General features: G+C 35.6%; 2 protein-coding genes and 1 long non-coding RNA gene across 4 annotated transcripts in view; 1 reads left to right on the forward strand and 2 right to left on the reverse strand.

The window, feature by feature from the left end:
- Window positions 1–1,907: 1,907 nt before the first annotated feature.
- On the reverse strand, window positions 1,908–5,948 carry LOC148113360 (uncharacterized). The gene is made up of 2 exons (XR_015734467.1): window positions 5,773–5,948; window positions 1,908–4,390 (listed from the first exon to the last, which is right to left on the reverse strand). It is a non-coding gene; the product is annotated as an uncharacterized LOC148113360 (long non-coding RNA).
- On the forward strand, window positions 5,846–14,950 carry HEMK2 (HemK methyltransferase 2, ETF1 glutamine and histone H4 lysine). Of its 2 annotated transcripts, none has more exons than XM_034428763.3 (6): window positions 5,846–6,174; window positions 7,529–7,615; window positions 8,362–8,452; window positions 9,696–9,779; window positions 10,313–10,454; window positions 10,960–14,950. In XM_034428763.3, exons 1-6 carry the CDS (start codon window positions 6,044–6,046, stop codon window positions 11,064–11,066), a joined length of 642 nt encoding a protein of 213 aa, XP_034284654.1. In that variant the 5' UTR covers window positions 5,846–6,043; the 3' UTR covers window positions 11,067–14,950. The 2 variants fall into 2 exon arrangements, with proteins under 2 accessions (XP_034284654.1, XP_034284746.1); XM_034428855.3 differs by having other exon boundaries at window positions 5,901–6,313.
- Window positions 12,084–23,836, reverse strand: part of LTN1 (listerin E3 ubiquitin protein ligase 1) — a 31,549-nt gene continuing 19,796 nt past the window's right edge. The window contains exons 18-30 of the mRNA XM_034428638.3: window positions 23,702–23,806; window positions 23,028–23,170; window positions 22,658–22,793; window positions 21,687–21,828; window positions 21,038–21,251; window positions 20,387–20,624; window positions 19,470–19,544; window positions 17,472–17,658; window positions 16,541–16,712; window positions 15,550–15,770; window positions 13,284–13,478; window positions 12,730–12,897; window positions 12,084–12,258 (exon numbers count right to left, since the gene is read on the reverse strand). Coding sequence (XP_034284529.2) covers window positions 12,196–12,258; window positions 12,730–12,897; window positions 13,284–13,478; window positions 15,550–15,770; window positions 16,541–16,712; window positions 17,472–17,658; window positions 19,470–19,544; window positions 20,387–20,624; window positions 21,038–21,251; window positions 21,687–21,828; window positions 22,658–22,793; window positions 23,028–23,170; window positions 23,702–23,806 — 2,059 coding nt within the window. The 3' untranslated portion in view covers window positions 12,084–12,195. The remainder of the gene's footprint in view (window positions 12,259–12,729; window positions 12,898–13,283; window positions 13,479–15,549; window positions 15,771–16,540; window positions 16,713–17,471; window positions 17,659–19,469; window positions 19,545–20,386; window positions 20,625–21,037; window positions 21,252–21,686; window positions 21,829–22,657; window positions 22,794–23,027; window positions 23,171–23,701; window positions 23,807–23,836) is intronic.

Consider the following 23,836-nt stretch of genomic DNA (forward strand, 5'->3'; position numbering starts at 1 on the left):
TGCAGCATGCCAGTGCCACTACCACGAGGGGTGTGTGTGGAGCTGCCTCACAGACCCTGCACCAGTTTACCTCAGGGCCCCCACAGCCAGGCCACCCACACCCCGACACCTGCCTTGCCTCACAGTGCTGGCTCCAGCATCCCTGTCCAGCATAAGTCCACATGACCATCAGCCCACTTCTTTTACTTGCTCGCTGCCGCAACAGAGCAGGTGTCGGGACCTGTCTTGCTTCAGGGCCATGGCAGACTACTCAGACTCCTGCTCTATTGCGGCCTCAAGCAGAAGTGGGCTGGCAGCCACGTGGGCTCCTGCTGGACATGGCTGCTGGGGCTGCCATGAGGCAGATGTCAGGGCATTGATGGCCTGGCTGTGGGGGCCCTGAGCTAAGCTGGTACGGGGTTTGTGGGGCAGCTCCACCACCACCCCACCTCACTTCATGGTCACAGCACCATGAGCAACCAGATGGAACGGCCAACCAGCCAGCTGCAGAGGCTCTTAAGTAGGGCTTATAAGACCATGCTAGGTCTTATTTTTGGCATAGGTCTTATTTTTGGGAAACAGGGTATATATCTTGACCACAAAAAATCTTTGAGAATATATTAGAGTCAAATTGGAAAACAAATAAGTTTACTGGAGAGTTTTAATAGTTGTTCTATCCTCTTAAGCATTTATATAAAATTTTGGAATGAAGGAAAAAGGGACTTGAGTTAATCATGAATTTTTATTTTATGAAAATGTTTATTATGTTCTGAACATATAACATCCAATGTCTTCCTTTAGAAAGGAGATCATATATTTTCCTAGCAACTGAAAGTTATTTACAGCAATGGAAAATTATCTAAGCGTACATGAAACATATTTGAAGCTCACTTAATAGTGTCTGACTTCCATGCCAGGAATGTTTATTTGGAAGTAAAAAAGAAATAAAGCAGGAGAATAAATGGTACACAAACTTTTGTACCATTCCACAAGCAATGGAATGTGCTGACTTGATAGGTAAATATTCAGTGATTTTTAAAAGGTAGACTTAAGATCATATATCTTTTGCAGAGAATTGCTGATAAAGCTGCAATAAAAAGCAGTTGCAAATGTTAAAAGTAAAATATGACCCCTATATTTAATAAGCAACATTTGCTTCTCCTTAGAACAACTGTTAATGTGTAGGCTATCACATCAAAAGTGTTGTCAATGTGATCATGAAAGCATGTTGGGTTAGTCAGTCTCCATGAGGTTGGAGAGCCATATTCAAATCGTGGATTCCATATATACTTTTCCCACCTGTTAAATTAATAGCTCTACAGTATATTAATTATTTCTTTCCTGTCTTATTTACTCTAAATACAGTATTCCAAATGGCATAGCTACCTTGAATTTAAATTGTTCCCCCCAAAAATGAAGGTTGTAGAGATAATCAATAAATCAATGATACTGACATAAACCCTGTGGGTTTTTTTCACATAAATATGTCTATTTGTAATATTTATGTGTATGGGAGTGTGATGGTCCACAGATCAATGTGTACATGCACATTAGCCAGATGTTTCTTTCCAAAAAAGACACAGTAGAAGGTCAGAATAAAATTAAGTTAATGTTAATTCAATTAATGAATTAAAGTTACCTCCTATAAAATAATTCCCATATAATTTCTTTCTTTCACACATAAAACAATATACAAGCAGGGAATTTTTAAAAAAAGAATTAAAGTCCTCTTACTCCCAGGTAATTATGCATACACTGCTACTTTGCTGTATTTGCATCTTAGTTCAGTTTATGTCATGTAAATTGGAGAACAAACTGGAGAAGAAAGTATTTTTGAAATATTAAAGGTGGTTTCTTCATTTCTCTTTGCAAAACTGAAATAGGCCTATAGGTCCTTTTGTTTAATGATGCAATCACAAATCAAGCAATTTTTATTTTCTAGTAAATTCAAATAAGTTTAATATCTTTTACTTCCAGAAATTTTGCAACATATGCACACCTCCAACAGTATTGTTTACCATTACATTCACAATTACTATAAATAATCTCTTCCAATTCACAACTAATAATCTAACAAAAAAAAAGTAAGTGTAACTTATTTTGCTGATGAATATTTTTTCTTTGTTTGTATTAAAGATTTATACATTTAAAAGTATTTTTCCTACAAGTGAACCAGGTTCACATAAAAGAATTTAACTCATGAATTAATTAATTTAGCTGTGATTTTAATCTAGATTAGAATCCATTTTATGTATTTAGTCATTGGGGACAGGTGAAAATTTATTAGGTATATTACCAAAGGTGAACTGTACCTCTATTAAAGGAATTCAAGCAAGTTTATTAAAAATGCACTAAAGTAAACTGTAATATATGTTGACATTTTTAGCTGTATCCTTTAAAGTACAATGTTATGGTGACTTCACATAACATATACAGTAGTTTATATTCAACTTCATACTTTAACCAAAAGAATGTAGGATCTCTGGATATAATTTTAAAAACATTTCCAGATTTTTTTAAAGACAGAACAATTGAATATATATTACCCAAAAGAAGCCACTTCATCAAACCAATTATCATTAATAAATATACATTTTAAGGATACACTACATTCTTGTGGCTTTCCTGACTGAGTTTCTCTGTCCAAAAACCTCTAAAGTTTCTAATGGTCGTCATCTGGAATATTTTACTCAACAAAATGAAATTGTTGGACTCTTTAAATATGCAAACTAACTACAATAATTTGATGAAGGGCAAAAACCAAAATACAGTTATTTCTGCAAATGCAGACTTAAATGAAATCTAAAACCACTTGACTGTGCATTTAACAAAAACATTTTTTACTTTTCACTAAGATCCAGTTAACTATTAGGTATTCCTGAGAAAATGTACTTCCCCAAATCATTTTCATATTCAGTTTTATGAGCACTGCTTTAACATTCCTTACATCAGAAGCAAAACAGTTTTTCCTGCCAACAAAGAATACAATAATTGCACAATATGTTTTAATGTTACTTAGTTCCATTCTTGGGGACATTTAGGGAAAATAAATATTTGGACATTTTAAGTGATATATACAGTACATAGTTGCTTCCTGATGAATAGGCAACGAAATTTAGTTAGATACCCTAGGCATTTATCTAAAAGGAACACCAGACACTGCACAATCAGATCAGTCCTTTCTCCAGCTATAATATCCCAAACAAGTTCAAAATAATTTACAAGACAGACTTAGAAGAAAGAGCAGAATGTTATTTATTCATCTCAGCTAAAATCACTAAGATCACTTAAACATATTAAGAACATTATTCTAGTTGTAGGATTCTAGGGTGATGAATGGGCATTATTTATAGGCAAATACAGATTGTCTTTGATTTACAACAGTTCATTTAGTGACCATTCAAAGTTATAACAGCACTGAAAAAAGTGACTTATGACCGTTTTTCAGAGTTACAACCTTTGCAGTATCCTTATGGTCATGTGATCAAAATTCAGCTGCTTGGCTACTGTTTCATATTTATGATGGTGGCAGTGTCCCAGGGTATGTGATCACCTTTTGCGGCCTCTTGACAAGCAAAGTCAATGGGAAAGCCAGATTCACTTAATAACCAGGTTACTAACTTATCAACTGCAGTGATTCACTTAACAACAGAAGCAAGAAAGGTCATAAAATGGGACAAAACTCACTTAACAAATGTCTCACTTAACAACAGGAATTTTGGGGTCAATTGTGGTCATAAGTCGAGAACTACCTGTACTGCTTCATTTTATTCTGCACTTCTCCTTTTTATATACTGTATGTATATAGACTTACAAATTATAGATGGCATAGATTGACAGTGTTGACTGTTAGCAACTATACAGATAGACTTTCTCCAGAATGATCTGTTCCCAACCGCTACTTCAGGTCTCCCAAAGGTGCACCCATCAAAAAAGTAATTGGTCCATCCATCTTGCTGCTGATCATCCACTTCTCTTCTCCAGCATTATAGACTTCCCAGATGCAATTTGATAAATGTGTACAAAATAAAATAATTTTATATTAACAGGAGTTTTCTCCCACAACAAAGTTCCAAAAGTATCAATATTCCTTCTACCTTGCTCTTTCAAACTCAACTTTTACTTCCACACAACGTCATAGATAACACTGTTGCCTACAGGATTTTGATTTTTGTAAATATGGATATATCATGGTATCTGAATAATTTTTCCAAGAAATTCACTACTATCCTGAGTGGCTCTGGGTACATGGAGCTTTAGGATGAAGAAGTTTAACATCTTTAGCTGTGAATGGAATAGCAGTGCCCCAGACAGACCCAGTGCACAATTTGAGGATCCTCCTAGACTCCTAGTCTCAAACTCCACCTGGTCATATACACATTCTCTGGCATCTCTTCAGTATAAGCCTGGCCTGAAAAAAACAAATAAAGAAAACATCCTTCCCATATTGTGTCATTGGTTCTCAGCTTTTCTAAAGTGTGAACAGCATCCTGAACCAGGTTTAAACTACTCATAAATGGTATATATTAAGTTTCCATCAAGAAATCATGAACTGGTCATATAAACATATGAACATATTTTTCATTGAGTGTGGCTCAAGGTAGGGAACATAAAAAACATAGCAAGAACACAGTAAGATGTAAGCTTGATGTAGTGATTAAGGCACCAGACTAGAAACTGTGAGACTGACTTCTAGTTGTGTCTTAAGCACAAAGCCAACTGTGGACTTTAAATATGACCTGAGTATATATCATTTTGACCAAACTATTGCGGTTTTGTATCACAGTATTATTTCTAGCATACATTTAAGCAAAATTATTATCTTATCTTTAACAGGCTAAAAATACCCAACATTCTAATTTATAGATTTGTCAGCACATGTTTTGACAAGTCATAAAATGTTAATTAGTCATCTACTGACAATCATTTACTGACAGTAGATGTATCAAAATATACTTTTCTTGTAGAGTAGCAATCATATTAGTAGTTCGTGGGATTTAAAATTATGAATTTAGTGGTCCCCGAGGTCCAAAAGGTTGGGGACTCCTGATCTAAAAGATTGAACTTGATACTCATTTTTTGGCAACAGTATAGTACAGGATATCAGTTATGTAGCAGTACTTCTTATTTTATGTTGTAAGGATAATAAATGGAAACATCCATTTATTATCCTTACAACATTTATTGTGTAAATGTTACAAATAAATGTGTAAACATTTATTTATTTATAGTGCATTTTTATTGTTTAAAAATATAAGGCTAAAAGAAAACCATTTCCCAACAATTATGCAATCATTTGAAAGACTGGTGTCTTTTTCAATATTTGAAGAAGACTTTACCAGAACTATTTATAAATTTGGATTACAATATATTGTATATATTTATTTCCTTGTTCTATTCTTATGTTTGCATACATTAATATTGTGTGTGTTTGTGTTGTGTTTGGATTTGTTTATTATTTTTTTTTATTAGATATATTTATCCGCCTACACACACACACACACACACACACAAATCCAAGGCTCCTAAATAAATACCAGTAGCAATATAAGAGGCATACTAGCACACTAGAGTTGCATTACGATCCTGGTCCTAGTGCTTGGAGAAATAGCCACTGCGCCAGCAGCTGTTTCTTTCTCAACCCATCACAATGTGTTGTTGGTATGTTTGCCGCCTTGAGTCATTTATAAAAATAATAAAAATGGCATATAAGTAAATAAAAACAAATAAACCTACTACACAGGAGGCAAATGACCCTCCCTCAACGGGTGAGCCTGAACAGCAGATACTAACCTTTCCATCTCTAAGACCGACGAATCGGTGGCGTCTGTTCCTTGCAAGGGGCGGGCTCTAGTGTCTCTGCCTCGACCATTGGGCGTTTCTGACCAAGCGCAGGCGTGAAAGCAGCGCTTTCTTCTTTCTTGTTCCTAGTTTCTCTTGCCCTCGTTGAAAGCGAGGCGTGCGATTCGCTAAGTCGGGAATAAAGAGAAATTGGTTTTTTGTTCTGCAGGTCTATGGCTGCTTTAGGCTCACCTTCGGGGCCGGGAGAAGAACCGCGGCGGCGATGATCCCAACCCCGCGGCACCAGCACGTGGGTCCAGAGGGTCCCTTCAGCGCTGTTTATGAGCCCGCCGAAGACACTTACTTGCTGCTCGACGCCCTCGAGCGGGATGCCGAAGCTCTGAGAAGCGCCGGGTGAGGCGGCGATCGGCGGCCCTGCGCAAGCAGGAGAAGAGTTCGGGGACTGCGCACGGGCGGGCTTGGCAAGGGAAACATTGCTACGCATTGCAATGTACATAGTCGAGTTTAACGAAATGGGTAAACTTGGCCTGAGGTGTGCATAAGATCCACGGTGCACATTGAAGCTTTTCTTTTTTTAATAGCTCATTAATTAATGAGTTAATACAGTCATTAATACAGTTCATTAATAATGAACGTCCGGGAGAATTAAGCTGGTACTCATCATACATGAGACGATTTAAAGAGTAAATAGATCACCCAGTTATCATTGACTTGAAAAGTTTAAGTAGGGTTCGTCAGGGACGAACATTTGACAGGGAAGCCATCAGGAAAAGGCAGAGCTTGACAGAACAGGGGGGATGGGGGAAGGACTCTGGACAAAGACAGTGGCAAGAAGCTACATGGAATCCTTAAAAGGAGGTTTTTGTCATCTATTAAATAACATACAACTCACCATAATGTATAAACTTTCTGGTTAACTTGTGGCCTGTTATCTATTTTCCAAAGCAATATGCAGCAAATACCATCTACTGTTCATGCTGCAATTCTGTTCTGCAGAAGAATTGCAATTCTGTTCTGCAGAAGAATTGTTTGGCCATTATTGCATCAAGTGACAGTATTTTTTGCTGGGAAGAGTTCAGATGAACTTTAGAAAGAAAGGTTGTGTGTGTGTGTGTGTATTACACCCCCCACCCCAGCTGCTTGATTTTGCTACAATTGTATCTAGCTGCAGGGTCTAAGAATAAAGCAAATAAGCATCTCTGAAATGTTAATGTACAAATAAAATCCAGACATAAATATAATAAAATCTATAAAGCTTCTAGACTTAGGTTACCCGGAAATATAACATGCTTCCTTATTGATGTGTAAAATAGCATTGCAGGTAGAATTTAATCAGTCTTAGAAATCAGCAAAGTTGAATAATAGTAATAATACAGTAATTTATTAAAGTTGGATGCCACCTAACACTGAACAGCTCTGGTAAGCATACAGATATAGTTATTTAAATTGCAATTATGGCAATGATTTTTTACAAGTGAAGGCAAATATAATTGTCCCAGGATAATGTTGCAAAATCCAGTCTGGGTCAGTCACCGAGACCAGAGGTTGACTGACCCAGGTTGGATCTTGTAATTATTTTATAGTTTCAGATTACATTTATTAATCTGACATTATTCATTGACTGCTGGATCTGATTTTTAATTTGAAAACTGATAGTTCAGAAATGTATACATTAAACCATGTATGTTTTGTATGTTACATTGTAATTCTCATTTTAATCTCAACTATTATTTTTGCATTCATCTAGCATTGATATTTGCCTTGAAGTAGGATCTGGATCTGGAGTAGTTTCAACTTTTTTAGCTTCAATTGTTGGATCCGAAGCATTTTACATGTAAGTATTTATATGGCATTTGAGTTATATAAGGTAACATAATTCTGATGCATAATTTTTGTTAGTTAAATAATGCAGCATAGTCTTTGGAATGTGAATATGAGCTATTACATATAAATTTGGATTATGTCAATGGTATAATTCTTCACTTGGTAAAAAAACATTAGATAAAAGAAATACAATTTGGTGTTAAATAGTGTATCTGACAGTTCTACAAGATAATGGCTCAGTTCAGAACTGTTGCTTGTATTTCACTATTGTTTTAGAAACCAATATTTATCTGCTTTAATGTGTCCATACTGTATGTGTATACAGTAGCACTTTCTTACATAGTCGTGTACATTTAAGGTATAGCACATAAAAGGCATTACACTGAATCAGATGGCTGGAATGTTGAGAATCAGTCAATTTCCATTTGTTTAGTGCTGTTGTAAATCAGGGGTCCCCAATCCCTGGTCCGTAGACTGGTACTGTTCTGCAGCATGCCAGAAACTAGACTACGCAAACAAGCACAGCCTCATTTGTGAGATGCAGGCAGTGCACAAAACCACATCACCTTGATCACTGAACAAGTGGTTAACCAAGGACTTACGTATTTCAAAAAAATGGGGGTATCTGTGGAAGGCATCAGAAAAATCAAGATGGCAGTGCAATCAAATATCTGATCTAAATTATATTTGACCAATTATTTTCTAAGGTAACCAAAGATAGCTTCTGTTTACTAAAATATAATTTTGTGCATACAGGTGTACTGATATCAACCCTGTGGCTGGTCTATGCACAGTAGAGACAGCTAGAGAAAATAGTGTTCACATTCAGCCAGTAATTACTGACCTGGTAAGACAAATTATAATTAATTGCTTTGGTCAGCAAATTTTAAAATGTTATCAATATTCAAACATCATTTACGTTAAATTTTAGGGTAAGAATGGCTATTTATAATATGAATGTCTAGAAGTAATTGAGCTCTTCTGCTTGCCTGTGCACCAATCAGCTTGTTCTGACCCAGATCCCCAAACATGACAAACGCTCTGAAGTTAACTCAGATTCCTTTATTAAGAGCACCAGCAGCCCTGGCAAAGTTTCTCTCACCACAGGCTAACAAGTCTGTCCAGCAGGGAGATGAATAGTTGTCTGCCACATCTATTCATCTCTGTCCCCTGCATTTATCCTCAGAGCTAGGGTGGGGCTTCGCTAGCAGCGGTGGCTCTTCCTTCCCAAGATTGGCCCACAGATTTCCACTGCTCTCCTCTCCTCTGCCTTCTGCACATCCGTGCGTCAGGCACTGGACCCAGCTGTTCCTCCACTTCCTCATCAGCCACCTCCAGACCTGGGGGCTGTTGACTCTCCATTTGAGGGCTGATGGACAGCTCAGGCTCCGCCTCTGTCTCTCTCTCTGCCAGCTCCATTCCCTCTTCCCCCTCGGAGCTCTCAGATTGCCTTGATGCTGACCCTGACTCCCACGCCGCCTCTTCAAGATTTGGCTGCTGGAGGGACCAGTGACCAACAGGCACAACACAGCTGATTTCATAATACAAGTTGTGATCTGTGCTGCTCTGATATTTTCAAGTGACTCACTATATGTTAGCTTGAATAATGTTAGTGGTGCTTGATACCTCAGTGTATTCTATCTTGGGTGTAGAATGAGTGAAACTTCTTAGCAGTAGAGCTATCTAAAACATGTGAATGATAGAAAAAAGTTATTATATGCAGGCTCCTTTATCCATTATATAATATATGATAAACCAATTTATTAGGTTGCATGATATATTTTAATTATAATATGAAACTTAGCTGGTATTGAATAGATGTATTTTAAACATTGTAGTTTTCCTGGAATAAGCACTGGTAGACAAGTGGTTTGGGAATAAGATTAGCTTGCATTAGATTTTATATGCTTGGCAAAATTTATATGCTTGGTAAAATCTCTCCAATACCTGCTTTTCACTTTTTTCCTTGTTTCTTCTTTGAATTAGATTATGCATCTGTAAGAAGGAACCTGTATCTTTCAATATCTTTTGTAGTGAACCTGCATAATCGTATGCATTACATAAATGCTAATGTTTTTATTTATGTTCAGGTAACAGGATTGTCGCCACGATTACATGGAAAAGTTGATTTGCTGTTATTTAACCCACCTTATGTGGTAACCCCTTCTGCTGAGGTATGATCATATGAGATTTAAGATTACCAATTAACTATTTACCAATTACCAATAATTTACAGCTTCTGTAAAGTTTCACTAGTAAAGTATCACTAGTATTGAAAAAAATCAATTAGTTGGAAATTGATTTTTTCACACCCCAGCTTTTGTATTTCTAAATAATTACTTATACATAGAACATTATCATCCTTCACTTCTGCTTTTGCTTGTTTCTACATCTTCTTTTGATATTTGTGGCTTAATCCCAATTCCATAGAAGCATAGAAGATAATAATTGACTATATCTTGGAGATGATCTAATTTAGCTCCCTGTCCATTGAAAAAATCCACTATTGCAGCATCTAACAACTGAAGAAGAATCTTCCCAAAAAACACAGAACAAGAACTGCAGAACAATTCTTAAATATGTATTGTCCAATAGAGATATGCATTATTATTATTCCTTGCCCTCTTTTTTGAAATAACCTTGAACAAGTCTACCCTGTCTTCTGTATGACCTTTCAGCTCAATTTTCCATATTTTATTTGTTCTAGATACAAACTCATGGAATAGAGGCCACCTGGGCTGGAGGTAAAAATGGCAGAGAGGTTATGGATAGACTCTTTCCACTTGTGTCAGACTTACTATCGGCGAGAGGATTGTTTTATTTAGTTACAATTAAAGAAAATAATCCAGGTAACCATATCTCAATTTCTTTTTAATATTGGGGTGGTTGTCATGCAAAATACTTTTTAATAATTATGTAAAATCTTTGAGTCCTGGATAAAAATTCTATTTCAAATTTTATTGTAGTAGATGCAGGTCTGAGCTTTATTATCTATATTACTATGTTGTTATTAAACACAATCAACAAAAGAACATAGATGCCCTTTCAAATGTAGAGAGAAATTATAAAATGAAATGAAGCACAGGGACTAGTTTTCTGACATTCATACATTGGGCAGATAAACTTATTTAACCTGCACAGAATGCATAAGGTTATAGTCAGCACAGGATATTAAGATCTAAAGAAATAGGCTAACTTTCTTTTTATTATATAGAGATAAAATACATGGAAATGGCTCCAGTGCACTGTCATCCTCCCCCCCACCCCCACCCCCATTCCCCAAGATTCAGTTAGGTTAGCAGTAAAGTCAGTTGTTGTTTCTAAACTGAATGATAATCTCTTTTTAAATTGCAGATGAAATTATTAAAATATTGCAGAAATGTGGTTTAAATGGCAGTAAAGTAATTTCCAGACAAGCAGGGAGGGAGTATCTCTCAGTTCTGAAATTCTACAAATCCTGAAGCTGGCTTCTGGAGGAATCTTCATATAGTAGACTCTTTGCTCTAAAATACTATCTTGGATTAATTTGTTACATTTAATTAAGATTAAATTTTATCTATTGTCAACAAGTACACATTAGCAGATTATCTTAATTCAAAAATATGCATATTTCCATGTGTAAAATCAAAATTTTTGCAATAAATTTATAAAAGTGGAATGTAAAATACTGCATAAACGTTGTTATAATCCTATCATACAGTTACCTAGGAGAGAAATTGTGGCTGTTGTCCTAAATTGCTTCTTTTTATCATCTGAGATTCTGAATGATGAATTTAGCATGGAGTTTATTCTTTTGTTTTTTGTTGCATATTCTGGGGCTTGCAAAGTTTAGGTAAAAATAACTGTTTCAAGTTTGAAATGGCTTTTTCAATGTTACAAGAAATGTTTCAAGTTTAGAATACTTATTGGTATTCCACATTGGTTTGGTAGAAATAAGAACAAGCACCTGCAAGTTTTAAGTAAAAACAACTGTTTCAACTTTGAAATAGTTATTTCAATTTCACACTGTTTCAGGTTTAGAATATCATTAGATAGTTAGAATACTTAAAATATGATTGGAACTGTTTCAAACTTGAATGTTTAAATTCAGAATCTTTTGCACATCACTGGTCCCTACTACAGTACTAGCAACTGCTATAAGTTGCACTAGCTGGCTCACAATATTGTTTACCGCTACCTCAAGTTCAATATATAGTTTAAGAATCAGTACCACAGATGCTTCTGTGGGTATCCCAAATGTGTGTATATCCCTCTCATTTTGAACCTTTAATGCCAATTCTAATCATGATCTCTAATTGAACAAACTATTAAATTGCTCTTCATGCTGCTAAAATCTTTCGACCTTAACAGGGCTTATGTAAGACAGGATATACTACAAAACAGCCAGAGGTCAAAAACTGTTACATGTCACCCATTTCTACATTTCATATCTGAATATTTTAATTAAAAGATAGTAAGTAATACTAATAAATGATCAATCAGTTCAAACTTTTTATTGTAAGTGAAGAAATTAAGGTTTTACTGCTCAGTCCAAGTATGATGGTTTTCAATTGCTTCTTTAGGCTCACTGAAGCAGAAAAATGATGTATATCAGAAGAAAGTCTCTCGGCAAAGAGGGCAAGTGGATTTGTTGCTAGATGTAAACCATTTGTACTAGAGAAATTTAGAAAGCAAATATTAAGAATAGTCTAGCATTTACTATTTGCAATTAAACACTAGCCAGTCAAGACTGAATACTTTATGGCATCTTTAAATCTATCTCTAAATATTTAGTGCCTATTTGTAATGAAGTATTTTCATGGAATAGTCTAGTAGCCAACAATACTAGGCTACTCCATGAAATAGTAACTGTCTTTCAACTAGCCCGTTTCCTTTAAGCTCTGATCTACATCAAAGATATAAAAAACCCTGAAAAATAAAAACTTCTATTGCCCCTCTGAAAACAGTAAATCATTTCAATTTAAAGGATCCTAGAATTTTCTTAAAAGCTCCCTTTACAAAATTAACAATAAACTATTTTATTAAGCTATTTATTAAATGTTCATATGACTACTAATAGCATTAAAGACATATAAATTTCAGACTTGTTTTCCTTCAGAAATAATAACTAGACAATATACTTACCAGGCAGGCTGAATGGAACTTTTTCTTGCATGTTCTGCAAGCTTTTTTGGGAAGGGAGTAGTTGGAGCCATGTATAACTGAGAAACAGATCATGCAGTCTTCAACACCCTCAAATCGTTTATCCACATTGTTTTTCCACAATGCTAGCCCTTCCATAATGCTTCCATTCTGTTGGGAAAATAATGCATTTCAGTTTTGTGCAATACCACCTTTCAGAGATTTTTAATCCCAATTTTCCATCTTTTACAATTTCCTGCAAATGCATGTAATATAATTCATAATGCAGTATATAATATATACAGTAAGGTTTTTATGTAGTGTTGATGTGTTGAATAATCAGTTTTACCTACTATATGCCTTCCTGGGATATTGTTGCAGCACTGGAGCTCAGTTATGTGATCCGGGAAGAATGCAACTGCTTTATAAACTGTCCAACAAGTACCGCTTTGAGTTCCAGACAATTTTTTTTAACCTTTCAAATAGTTCAGGTACCTGTTATTTATAGCAGATCTAATTCATATGACCAGAGTCAAGACTGTATATGAAAAAAGTACCTGATGAGTGAGGTAAGTGCTAAGCTGCAGCATCCAATTGCGCCATTGCTGAACTGCTACACCAACCCTTTTCCCACTCTCTACAGCTATGGAGCCCAAAGGATAATTTGGGGGAAGCTGTATGATCAGTTCAATGAATATATCATCAACTGAGTAAGTAGCAATGACTTCTCGAGTGGCAGATCGAGCTTTTACCTGTGAAAACAAAAATGTTACCATTTATTATAGCAAAAATGTTTCGATCCTACTTTCAAGACCTAACTTAAAGACCCTAACTGTGACCGAAATTTCCATCACTAAGTGAAGTAATTAGGTGAACCATCACATGACCCTAACTTTTAGTGATGGCAGTTCCAGTTGAAATAGTTAGACAAGGGTCTCCTTTCGTTTTTGCTACCTGTCTGACCTCCATTTCAACTCCATTCATCTATTTCCCACCCCATCTCTGTCCTTTTGGTTGCCCTGGGATCTACACCCCTGCCACTGCCACTGACTTTTGCTATTTTCCTTCTGCCCAGCTGAGGCAGTTATTTAGGAAGGCAACCCTTGCGTTGCCTTCCTAAAACTTTACAAGGTTTCATGGAGGCCATACAAAACCCAACACCTGCCTTGACTGGGTGTGCCTTGGCAGCAGCAGCAGGAGGAAGAAAATGGCAAAGGTTGGCAGGAGCAGGTGGGAGTGCAGCAGAACTAAAAGGGCAGAGATGGAAGAGATGGGCAAGAGCAGTTGAAATGTACACTGCGATCATAAGGTGCTGCCAAGCCACTGAATATTGATCACATGACCGCAAGGGCACTGCAATGGCTGTAACTCCAAGGACCAGACATATTTACCATTCATTCAGTGTTGTCATAACTTTGAAGAGTTGCTGGATAAATGGTTACTAAGTGAGGACAACCTGTACCTGATTTTTTTTTTCAAATTTTATTTTTAAGCAACAATGAAAACCATGTTTATAATAATATAGCACAGTGAACATGTTTCCACCTAGGCTGAATTAGTATTAATAGATAGTCAGTTATACTTCCTATTCCACAATACAAGTAGTCTTCAACTTACAGCAGTTCATTTAGTGACCGTTCAAAGTTACAACGGCACAGAAAAAAGTAACATGGTAGTTTTTCACACAACCGTTGCACCCTGCCCAAAGTCATGAAATCAAAATTCAGGCGCTTGGCAATTGGATTACGTTATCCCCTTTTGTGACCTGACAAGCAAAGCCAGATTCATTTAATAATGGTGTTACTAACTTAACAACTGCAGTGATTCACTTAACAACTGAGGCATGAAAAGTTGTAAAATGGGGCAAAACTCACTTAACAAATGTTTCACTTAGCAACAAAAATTTTGGGCTCAATTGTTGTCGTAAATTGAGGACTACCTGTATGCATTATTCAATATTTTAATTAATAATCTGAGTCTAACATTAAGACTGTTTAGAACACAAACCTATACAAACGATAAAAGTAACATTTACAAGATAGATGCTTACTTATGTAAATACTATATTGAAGAGTTTTTAAAAACAATGGATTCTGTATTGTTATGACTGAGCTTAATTTTTCTGTGAAGAAAAATCGCAGCACAATTCATATGCTTGGTAATCATAACTTCATATTTCTTATAAGTAAATGTAGGCTCTAACTAATAAACTTCTTTTGCTTTATTTTAATTGCATCTATATATTTAATAGAGGACATATCAAATAATCCCAAATACTGTAGGTACATGTGGAATTGTATTGTCATCTGGAATTTATTTCTACAAGATAAGCCATTATTTGAGGGAGAGGCACTACCCAACAATAGCTAGGTTTCTGCATATATTCTAAGGCAGGGTTCCCCAATCCCCAGGCTGCAGACCAGTCCATGACCTGTTAAGAACTGGGCTGCACAGCTGGAGCCGAGTGGCAGGCGAACAAAACTCTGCATACGCAAGATCTAGATTGCGTTCCCCCCCCCTCCCGTGGAAAAGAAAAAATGCCTTCCACAAAACGTCCCTGGTGCCAACAAGGCTGGGGGCTGCTGCATTTTTTCATTTAGTAATGTAAACAACTTAGGTACTTCTTAGAACAGAAATGCTTCATAGACGAATGCTTAAGCTGCAGATTTCCCTGCATTTTTTGAGAGCAGCCCTAAGAACACCTCAATACTTCCAATCAATTCTCAGAAAACAGTTGTATCACTGTATTTAATCAAGCATACCACACAATGAAATGCACACAAATACATACAGACAGCGAGATAATAAAAAGATGATACAAACCGTCATGCCATTAAACAACTGGGTACTGGTCTGCACAGAAGATATTTCTTGGGAAGACAATATACCACTAACGTATTTGCTTGTAAATTTATCTACAACGTTGAAGACTCGCTTCTCACAACTGTTCCACCAAAGACGAACCATAGCTGGCAAATCTTTTAAGGTCATACAATAGACAGTGCAAGCCAAATGTGGAATGTGTGAAGACATTGCTAGTGTGTCTATAGGACAAATGGAAAAAATATAGAAATAAAGCCAGTTTAAAAAGTGCTGGAGTTTCATGCTTTCAGTTACAGTATTTCCATTTCTTAGTAATGTGAGTAAAATAGTATACATTCTTACTTGAATTACTAAATTCACTAGGGCTTATTCTAAGCTAGGAATAGAGAATTGCTTTCAAAATTATTTTAATTCCAAGCTGCCTATATGTCAAACCTATTACATGACAGAAAACTATTTTTCTCTCTTCTCTCAAAATGGTATCCACATCCCCACGGCCGTGCTGACTGGGAATTCTGGGAATTCAACACATTTAGAGGCATTACCTGTTACTGCACATATTAAGAATTCTGACTTCTTTCTAGATTAGAGGCAGTGAAATGCCTCACAATCATTCAGACAGTTTTAGCAATCATGCCAGATTTCTCTTTGAACACGGGATAGTGACCATACAGAAGCATGCAGAGATTCTTTCAGCTTTGAATTTCAAAAGAAAAAAAAAATCTATGAAAACACTGCAGGGTTTGGCAAGTCAAAGAAACCGCTTTAACTGGGACCTATTCAACACAGAGTGTCAGCCATTTTGTGCTGATTGTTCATGTATTATTGCAATATAAACTAAGGATATTTTAGGAGGTATTTGTTCTGCCATTAAACCACCTGAAAATAGGGCAACATTTTAGAGGACAATGACTACCCTAGAGGAGTCCTAACAAAAAAAAAATCTCTTTAAATAATAAAATACAGAAAAATTAAGAATATTTTGACTTGCCTTTGATGTCTAAATCAAGCTCTTCAGTAAAATATGTTTTTACATCTTTATTTGAAAGCTCTGATATTGATCCAGGAAAAGTTGGGTTTTCTGGCATAAGCCTGAACAAGTGATATAATAGTTTATTCAAACTCTTAGTTCTTCGAAGGCATTGTGAATAAAGAGCTCGAAGCTGGAGGAAAAATAACATGTAAAATAATTCCCATGAATTATGAAACATTTTAATAAAATAAGAATTCTTACTGGAAAATGACCCTAAAGCCCCTGCATCAATAGACCATGAAGTAATTGGAATACAGAAAGGTTCATTTAAAAGTATGTTTTCATTTTATTTTATTTCTACTCTCAGCATCTAGTGAGCCCTTGTGGCCCCTGTAGAAAGGCCCATGCAAAAAAGCACTACATCATACTAGAGAACATAGGTAACATTTTATTCCTGACAACAGGTAAAATTGTCAGGTGTTAGCATGAGTACAGATGACGGATAAACTTTACATCCATATATAATATTATATCAACCTACCTTTATATCTCCTAAGCAACCTGAGATTATGTGTCGTGTTTACAGACAAGACTGAATGACTATCAAATCTTATTTTAAATTGTCTATCAAAATTTATTTTTATTTCATCTTATTTTTGTCTACCAAACAGTTTACATTTCATTATTAACAACAAAACAATAATAAAAATAGCCCGAAAGCTCAATATTGCTTTCCTATTGCTAGGGGTGGAATAATTTTCTTCCATGCTCTTATGGCTAGACATGAGAATACTTTTAAGTTCCTAGCTCCTAATTCCTGACCAAACAACTTACAATGAATTTATCTCTATTGCTAATAGTAAAATCTTTATGTACACAAGTCAGCACTGTAACTGACTTGCTACCTGAAGGGTCCATAGGATGGTGGGTGGAAAATAAATAATTTTACCTGGGAAGAAGCTCCTTTGAAGAAAGAAAGAATTAATTTCCAGGTAAGAAGGTATCCTAAAATAAGGCAAAACTCATCACTCATTGGCTGAATTTCTGCAAATTCTCCAACTGGAATGCATTCTAGGATGTTTTCTAGTAAATCTTCCTGAGTGGTAAGAACAGTCATAAGTGCTGCTGGTGGGGACCTAAATAAAATAAAGGGAGGAAATATTGTATGTAGAAAACAATCTATTTTCTACATACAGAAATACACACACATATACATTAAGAGAGCCTTATTGCTTAAAATATTCAGCAATAGTAGGAGTAACTTTCATGACATAGTACTTTACTGTATTTTCAATCCTTGGACATCCATATACAGACTAATACGATTCTCACACATATAACTTTTCATTTGAGTTTAAAAGCTCATATATCTTCCTCCACAGCATACGCTTTTCTAGTGTGCAGACATCCAACAGGAAGTTCCAAAATGTGTTAGTGTAAGGAAGGCTTATCTCATATTTCTTTCCAAATAATTTTTTTTCTCTATTTGTTTCTAGTAACCATGACTAATGGCCATAATTTCCTCCAACCTAAAGAAAAAGACCTAGGTCTCTTAGAAGATAAGTGATCAAACTGATGATTGCATACCTTTTTAATACATAAGCAAAATAGAATTAGTCTTCAAAAATCTCTATCTGATTTAAATTCATGTTCAGAAAATTGAGTTCATGGAATACTGGAATTTGGTAACAGGAATTTAACATATTTACATAAACATCTTCATTTACAAAATGTTTAATGTTATGATTTTTCCTATATATAAAACTCATCATTGCTAAAATAGTATTTGTTTTACCCTACTACACTGATTTCTAACTTCTGATATTAAAAATGATTCTAATTTTGTTTCTTCAAAAAAAAAAAAAAAAAAGCAGATGGGGTAAAAACATGGCAAGTGGTTGAAACTATCGTTTCCCCGGAAATAAGCCTTACCTGCAAAATAAGCCGTACATAAGAGTCTGCACAGCCACCCAGTCACCCATTCCAACTGGTGGTTGGCAGTGCTGTGGTCACGAGGCAGGGTGTGTGTGGAGCTGCCTCATGCACCTTGCACCAGCTTACCTCAGGGCCTCTGCAGCCAGGCCATCCATGCTCCAACACCTGCCGCACAGTGGCTGCAACAATAGCCATGTGCACTAGGAGCCCGCATGGCCACAGGCCCACTTCTGCTTGTTCGCAGCCACAACGGAGCAGAAGGCAGAGTGGTGTGCTGGCGTTGGTGCCATGGCCGCAAGGTGAGGCATATGTCGCGGATGGCCTGGCTGCGGGGGTCCTGAGGTAAGTGCATGGCACATGGAGCAGCTTCACCCCCCCGCCTCGCCTTGTAGTCACAGCACTGGTGTGATCTTCGGCCTCCTACTCTGTTGTGGCCGTGAGCAAGCAGAAGAAGTGGGCCAGTGGCCACACAGGGTCTTGCCTGATGGGGCGGCTGGAGCCACCTCTGTAAAGCAAGGCAGGTGTCAGGGCATGGGTGGCCTTGCTGCAGGGGCCCAGACATAAGGTGGTGTGGGGCGTGTGCGGCAGTTCCACTGCCCTGCCTCGTGGCAATGGCACTAGTGCACCACATAGCCTCCTGCCCCCTCATGAGCAAGCAGAAGAAGAAGGCCTCCTGTACATGAAGAAAAAATAAAGACATCCCCTGAAAATAAGTCCTACTGCTTATGTTGGGGCCCAAAAGAAAATAAAGACCTGTATTTATTCTTACCTTTTTTATTTTTACAAATACCTCAAGGCAAATAGTTGAAATTATTTATGTATTTATTTGTATCTCACCTTTATCATTTTTACAAATAACGCAAGGTAGTAAACATATCCAACATACCTCCCTTCTCCCATTTTCCCCACAACAACAACCCTATGAGTGGGTTGGGCTGAGAGAGAGTAACTGGCCCAAAGTCACTCAGACAAGGAGCTCTATAAATCATCGTAAATATAAAATGAAACATACAATAATAGTTCCTCCTCTTCATCACCATAAGATCTGAGATCCACGTTGTCAAATTTAGGTAAATCAGACATTATCCTAGAATATGAAATAAAGACATGAGAAGAACCTATTTATATTTTTATAGCATAAATATTTATCTGACTTTGAGAAATAACCATAATCAAATGATTTCATATTAAAACATTAATTTTTGGTATATGATAGACCCAGTCATTAAAAGGCAACAGTGACAGACTTGATTTTTATATTAAGTAGTTGCCTTGTTGAGCAGGGCCAGTCACAAACTACCAATTCACCAATCATTTTAGATACTATTTACATTCCAGGTGGTGAGGGATTTCTATGAGGCAGAAAGATATATCTGCTGATACATATTAAATTAGATGCTTATGGCTTTGAAGAATGCCAGATTCTTATTGAATGAAAAATAAGTCAGGCAGGGCAAGGAATGGCCAAGATGATTAATTGAGTCACACTGGTGCCTATAAGATTCATATTGTACATATCTAGAATACAATCATAGAGTACTTTCGCAGTACAATGAACTAGAAGTCTATTTTAATTTTGCTCCCTCCTCCGTCAGATTCTTACACATGCAATATCTATGAAGAAGTTATTAAAGGGAGCTCAAAAGACTACAGCAGTAAATATCTCTATAGTGTACTACTCTATCCAGCTCATAATAAATTCTGAACTATATGGCCTTGAAGTTATAATCACTAGTTCGGTTATCTTCCACTGAAAACAAAGCCTAGGATGATTAAGAAATTATTAGTACTGTATATAGAAAATGTATATTTTTTACTGTGATAAAGAATAGTATTTCTATATTCCCTAGCTTTAAAGTATTTCTTATACTGATAAAATTAAAAAGAACTAGATCACAGCATGCTCTAAGGAAATTGGAAATAACTTACTTGTTTAGCATGTGGTACACTGTAATTTGAACAGGTCTAGCTCTGAAGAGTAATAATGGAGAAAAAGTATTTAACAAAGTCTGTATATTGTCAGGGAGATTTGTTTTCTGACCAGCAACAAATTTGGCAGGAAGCCTGTGGTTCAGTAACTGATCCTTTGATATATATGTTAAAGCTTTACCCAAAGATTTCAACATGGAGTTCTGAAATGATGTTTCCATTACATCTTGTTCTTTTCCTGTATAGAAAGTATAAGATAATTCACAGCCTGAAACTATCATAACTTGAATATTAAATATAATATTCAAGTAGCAATTATAAATAATTATTTTCATCTAAAGTGCCATAAGTAATATTCAGTCATACTTTCAAAGTGATAGTTTTACATGATGAAATAAAAAAACTGAAATACATTCAAAGAATTCTGAAAGAATGGAAACTATGAAAGAAAAGCAATATCTTGCAATTATATGCAGATTTTTTCTTTATATCATCCTGGAAACCACAAAATATACCTACATATTTTATACTGCCAATAGTACAATTAAATATTTACTAACAAAAACCTGGAGTGTTAAATAGCCTGTCAAAGTATTTTTATGTTATGGCTGTACATTGCCTGTCTATATTTACCCTTCGTCACAAACTTACTGGTGATTTTTGCCAACAGAGGCAGAAGCAAGCTATGAATGCCTTCTGAAAAGAAGTCCCGCCATTCAGACATGAGGTTTTCTGGAAATTTTTCAACGATTTCAGGAGTTGCTGCCTGGAAGTATGCACTTAGAGAAGCACTCAGGTCACAGCTAACAGAAGCAAAGACTTGTACCTGTGCGGCAGGAAAGACTTCTGGGTTTTCACAGGTTGTCTGCAAACAATTAAATTAAATTATTCTTTTTCATAGCAAATTTTAAAACATGTCACCTCAAATATTTCTTACGTAACTCTTCAGCTATACCTTAAAAAAATCTACCATTTTATAACAAATCAAAACAATGATTTGTGCTCCAGTGTAGATTCTAGCAGTTAACAGATGACTTTTTAAACAATATACATATTTCTATATTTTAATCGATACTACTTTAAATTAGTATAGAATTCTGGGTTAATTTAGTTCTACAAAAATCTTAAACATTTTATTACCAGAATCATAGAATATTGATCATGTAATAAACCTTACTGGTTTACATAAGCTTTTTCATCATATTTTACATTTCCAAAATAAGAGATTTTTTTCCCACAAGGAATGTGAAATTCTTTAAATGCAGAAACTATTATCATTCTTTTTATGTTTGTTACTTACTTCTAACCATGCTAGCATGGAGCACATGACAAAATCCCATTCACTCTCCAATAAGGAGACAGGCTTCTTCAGCAACAGAGAAATGAAACGGATCATTTCTATATTTAAACCAAGCAGCTGTGGATTTGTTTCTTGTAGATTGCTGGGGCAAAAAATTAAGAAAATGTTCAGAAGATAAACTAAAATGAAAGGGCAAGACAAATGTTTGTATTACAATAAAACCAACACCTCCATTTTTTCTTCTGTCAAGATTTCATTTACTAAAGAAAACATTCAGGTGAGAAAGTTCAAAACAAACAAGAATGCAAACAACAAAAACATATTTCCAAAAGAAAAAAGTATCTGCAGTACAGTATTGCAGTGTGGAATTATTGGTACTCTGTGAGCTTAGTTGTTTGCTTGCAAATGTTTCAATACCCAACACCAAAAAACATGATGTTATCTGGTTGGGTAATGAAACATCTACAAGCAAATAATCAAGCTTAGAGAGTACCAAGAACTCCACAAACAGTACCTGATTTATGGACAGCTCAGCTTGTCTTATGAGATATATTAAGCTATCTCTCTGGTAAAAATCAACATTCTCAAACCACAAAAGTATATACTGAAATTAAGTTCTTTTGTATCACAATTGCAGCTTTCAATCAAAAAAATTGAATATATTTAATGAAATAATTGATTGTACAAGTTTTTTTAAAAGTGTAATACTCATTATAATCTGTGAACAATAAGAGTGTATTAAGATGCACTCTTATTCCTGTTACACATGATGTCTTTTCTAAAACAAAATGCATTCAAATGCTAGAACATCTATAGAGGACCAGTTTGACAAACCTGATACAAGACAAGCTTCCAATTATTGGACTAAAATCGTAGATTAAAATAAATAAAATTCAACTATTATAATGTGAGCAAACCTATTTGTTATTCTATGAATTATCTTTGAAAAATAAGAAAATTAAATAATTCACCAGCTGAAAAGAAAACTATCTTCATAATCACTGCGCCAAGATACGATGACCTTCAATATTCCAGCCATTACTTCTCCATAATCAGTATCTTGAGTATTCAAGCAGGAATTTAAAATGCCAAGATATCCAAATGCTCCTGAATTGTGTGAAATATCAGTTTAATAAGTTATCAAATGTCTTAGAGTATAAGAAAACAAAAAGAAAAGTTTTTAGTGATCAAAATTGAATACTGACAATTCTAGTAAAGTAACAAGATCCATTAAAATAGTTTTGCAATTATTAATTGCAAATAAATATGTGATTGTGTGCACTAAACGTCCTACCTCTTCCAACTCAATGTAGCATTGGAGAAATTATTTAAGACACTGACCCTCAGTACCGAAGAGATCAGTTCCATTACATGTCATTAGTTTAGCTGTGAATCTAATGACAAGTTCTTCCTTATCTTCCTCGGATAAAACTGGAGACAGACTCTGAAGTGTATGCAGGTTTCCTTCAGTTAATGGGAAAAAGCTGTTCATGGGAAAAAGAAAATTAGGGAATCAGTATAAAGCTTTTTATATTGATAAAAAAATTCAAAAATCAGAATGAGAGAGATCGTTATATGCAGAACTCTTATGAGCAGCAAAACACAAGAAAGTAAGACATTTTGGACAGCTGCACCATTTATCTGAAACAGTCATGGGTCTAGATGTTAAGTAATATAGGATAAAAAGCCATTAGAGAATTGAAGGTGTGTGTGTTACTGTTGGCTATTAGTTAATATAAGATTCAGATGCAATAGACAACTATTATTATCCTATGTATATATGTGTATACAAATACACACATATAAAAACAGACACATACATACATACACATGTTCAGCTCTACAGAAAAGGACAAAGTTTCTTCTGTTTGAGACCAATAATGATAATAGCAACATCATCTCTGTTTGCAATGGAAAACATTCTATACAGCCTTTTTTCCTGTCTTGATTTAATCACTAATAGTAGGACAAAAAATTATAGTTCCCACATAGTCCCAATTTACTATCTATCGTACCTCTCAAATGAATCAAAAAGTGCTTTAATCTCAGAGGGTGCAAAGTTTTTTGTATTTATCAATTTAACCATTGTTAAAGCCCAAAGTCGTCCACTCTCTTTTGATCTACAAAGAATACAAAATTTCTAAGATTAA

The sequence above is a fragment of the Pantherophis guttatus genome, chromosome 5, assembly GCF_059756535.1.
Source record: "Pantherophis guttatus breed Tessera chromosome 5, ASM5975653v1, whole genome shotgun sequence".
Taxonomy (NCBI): Eukaryota; Metazoa; Chordata; class Lepidosauria; order Squamata; family Colubridae; genus Pantherophis; species Pantherophis guttatus.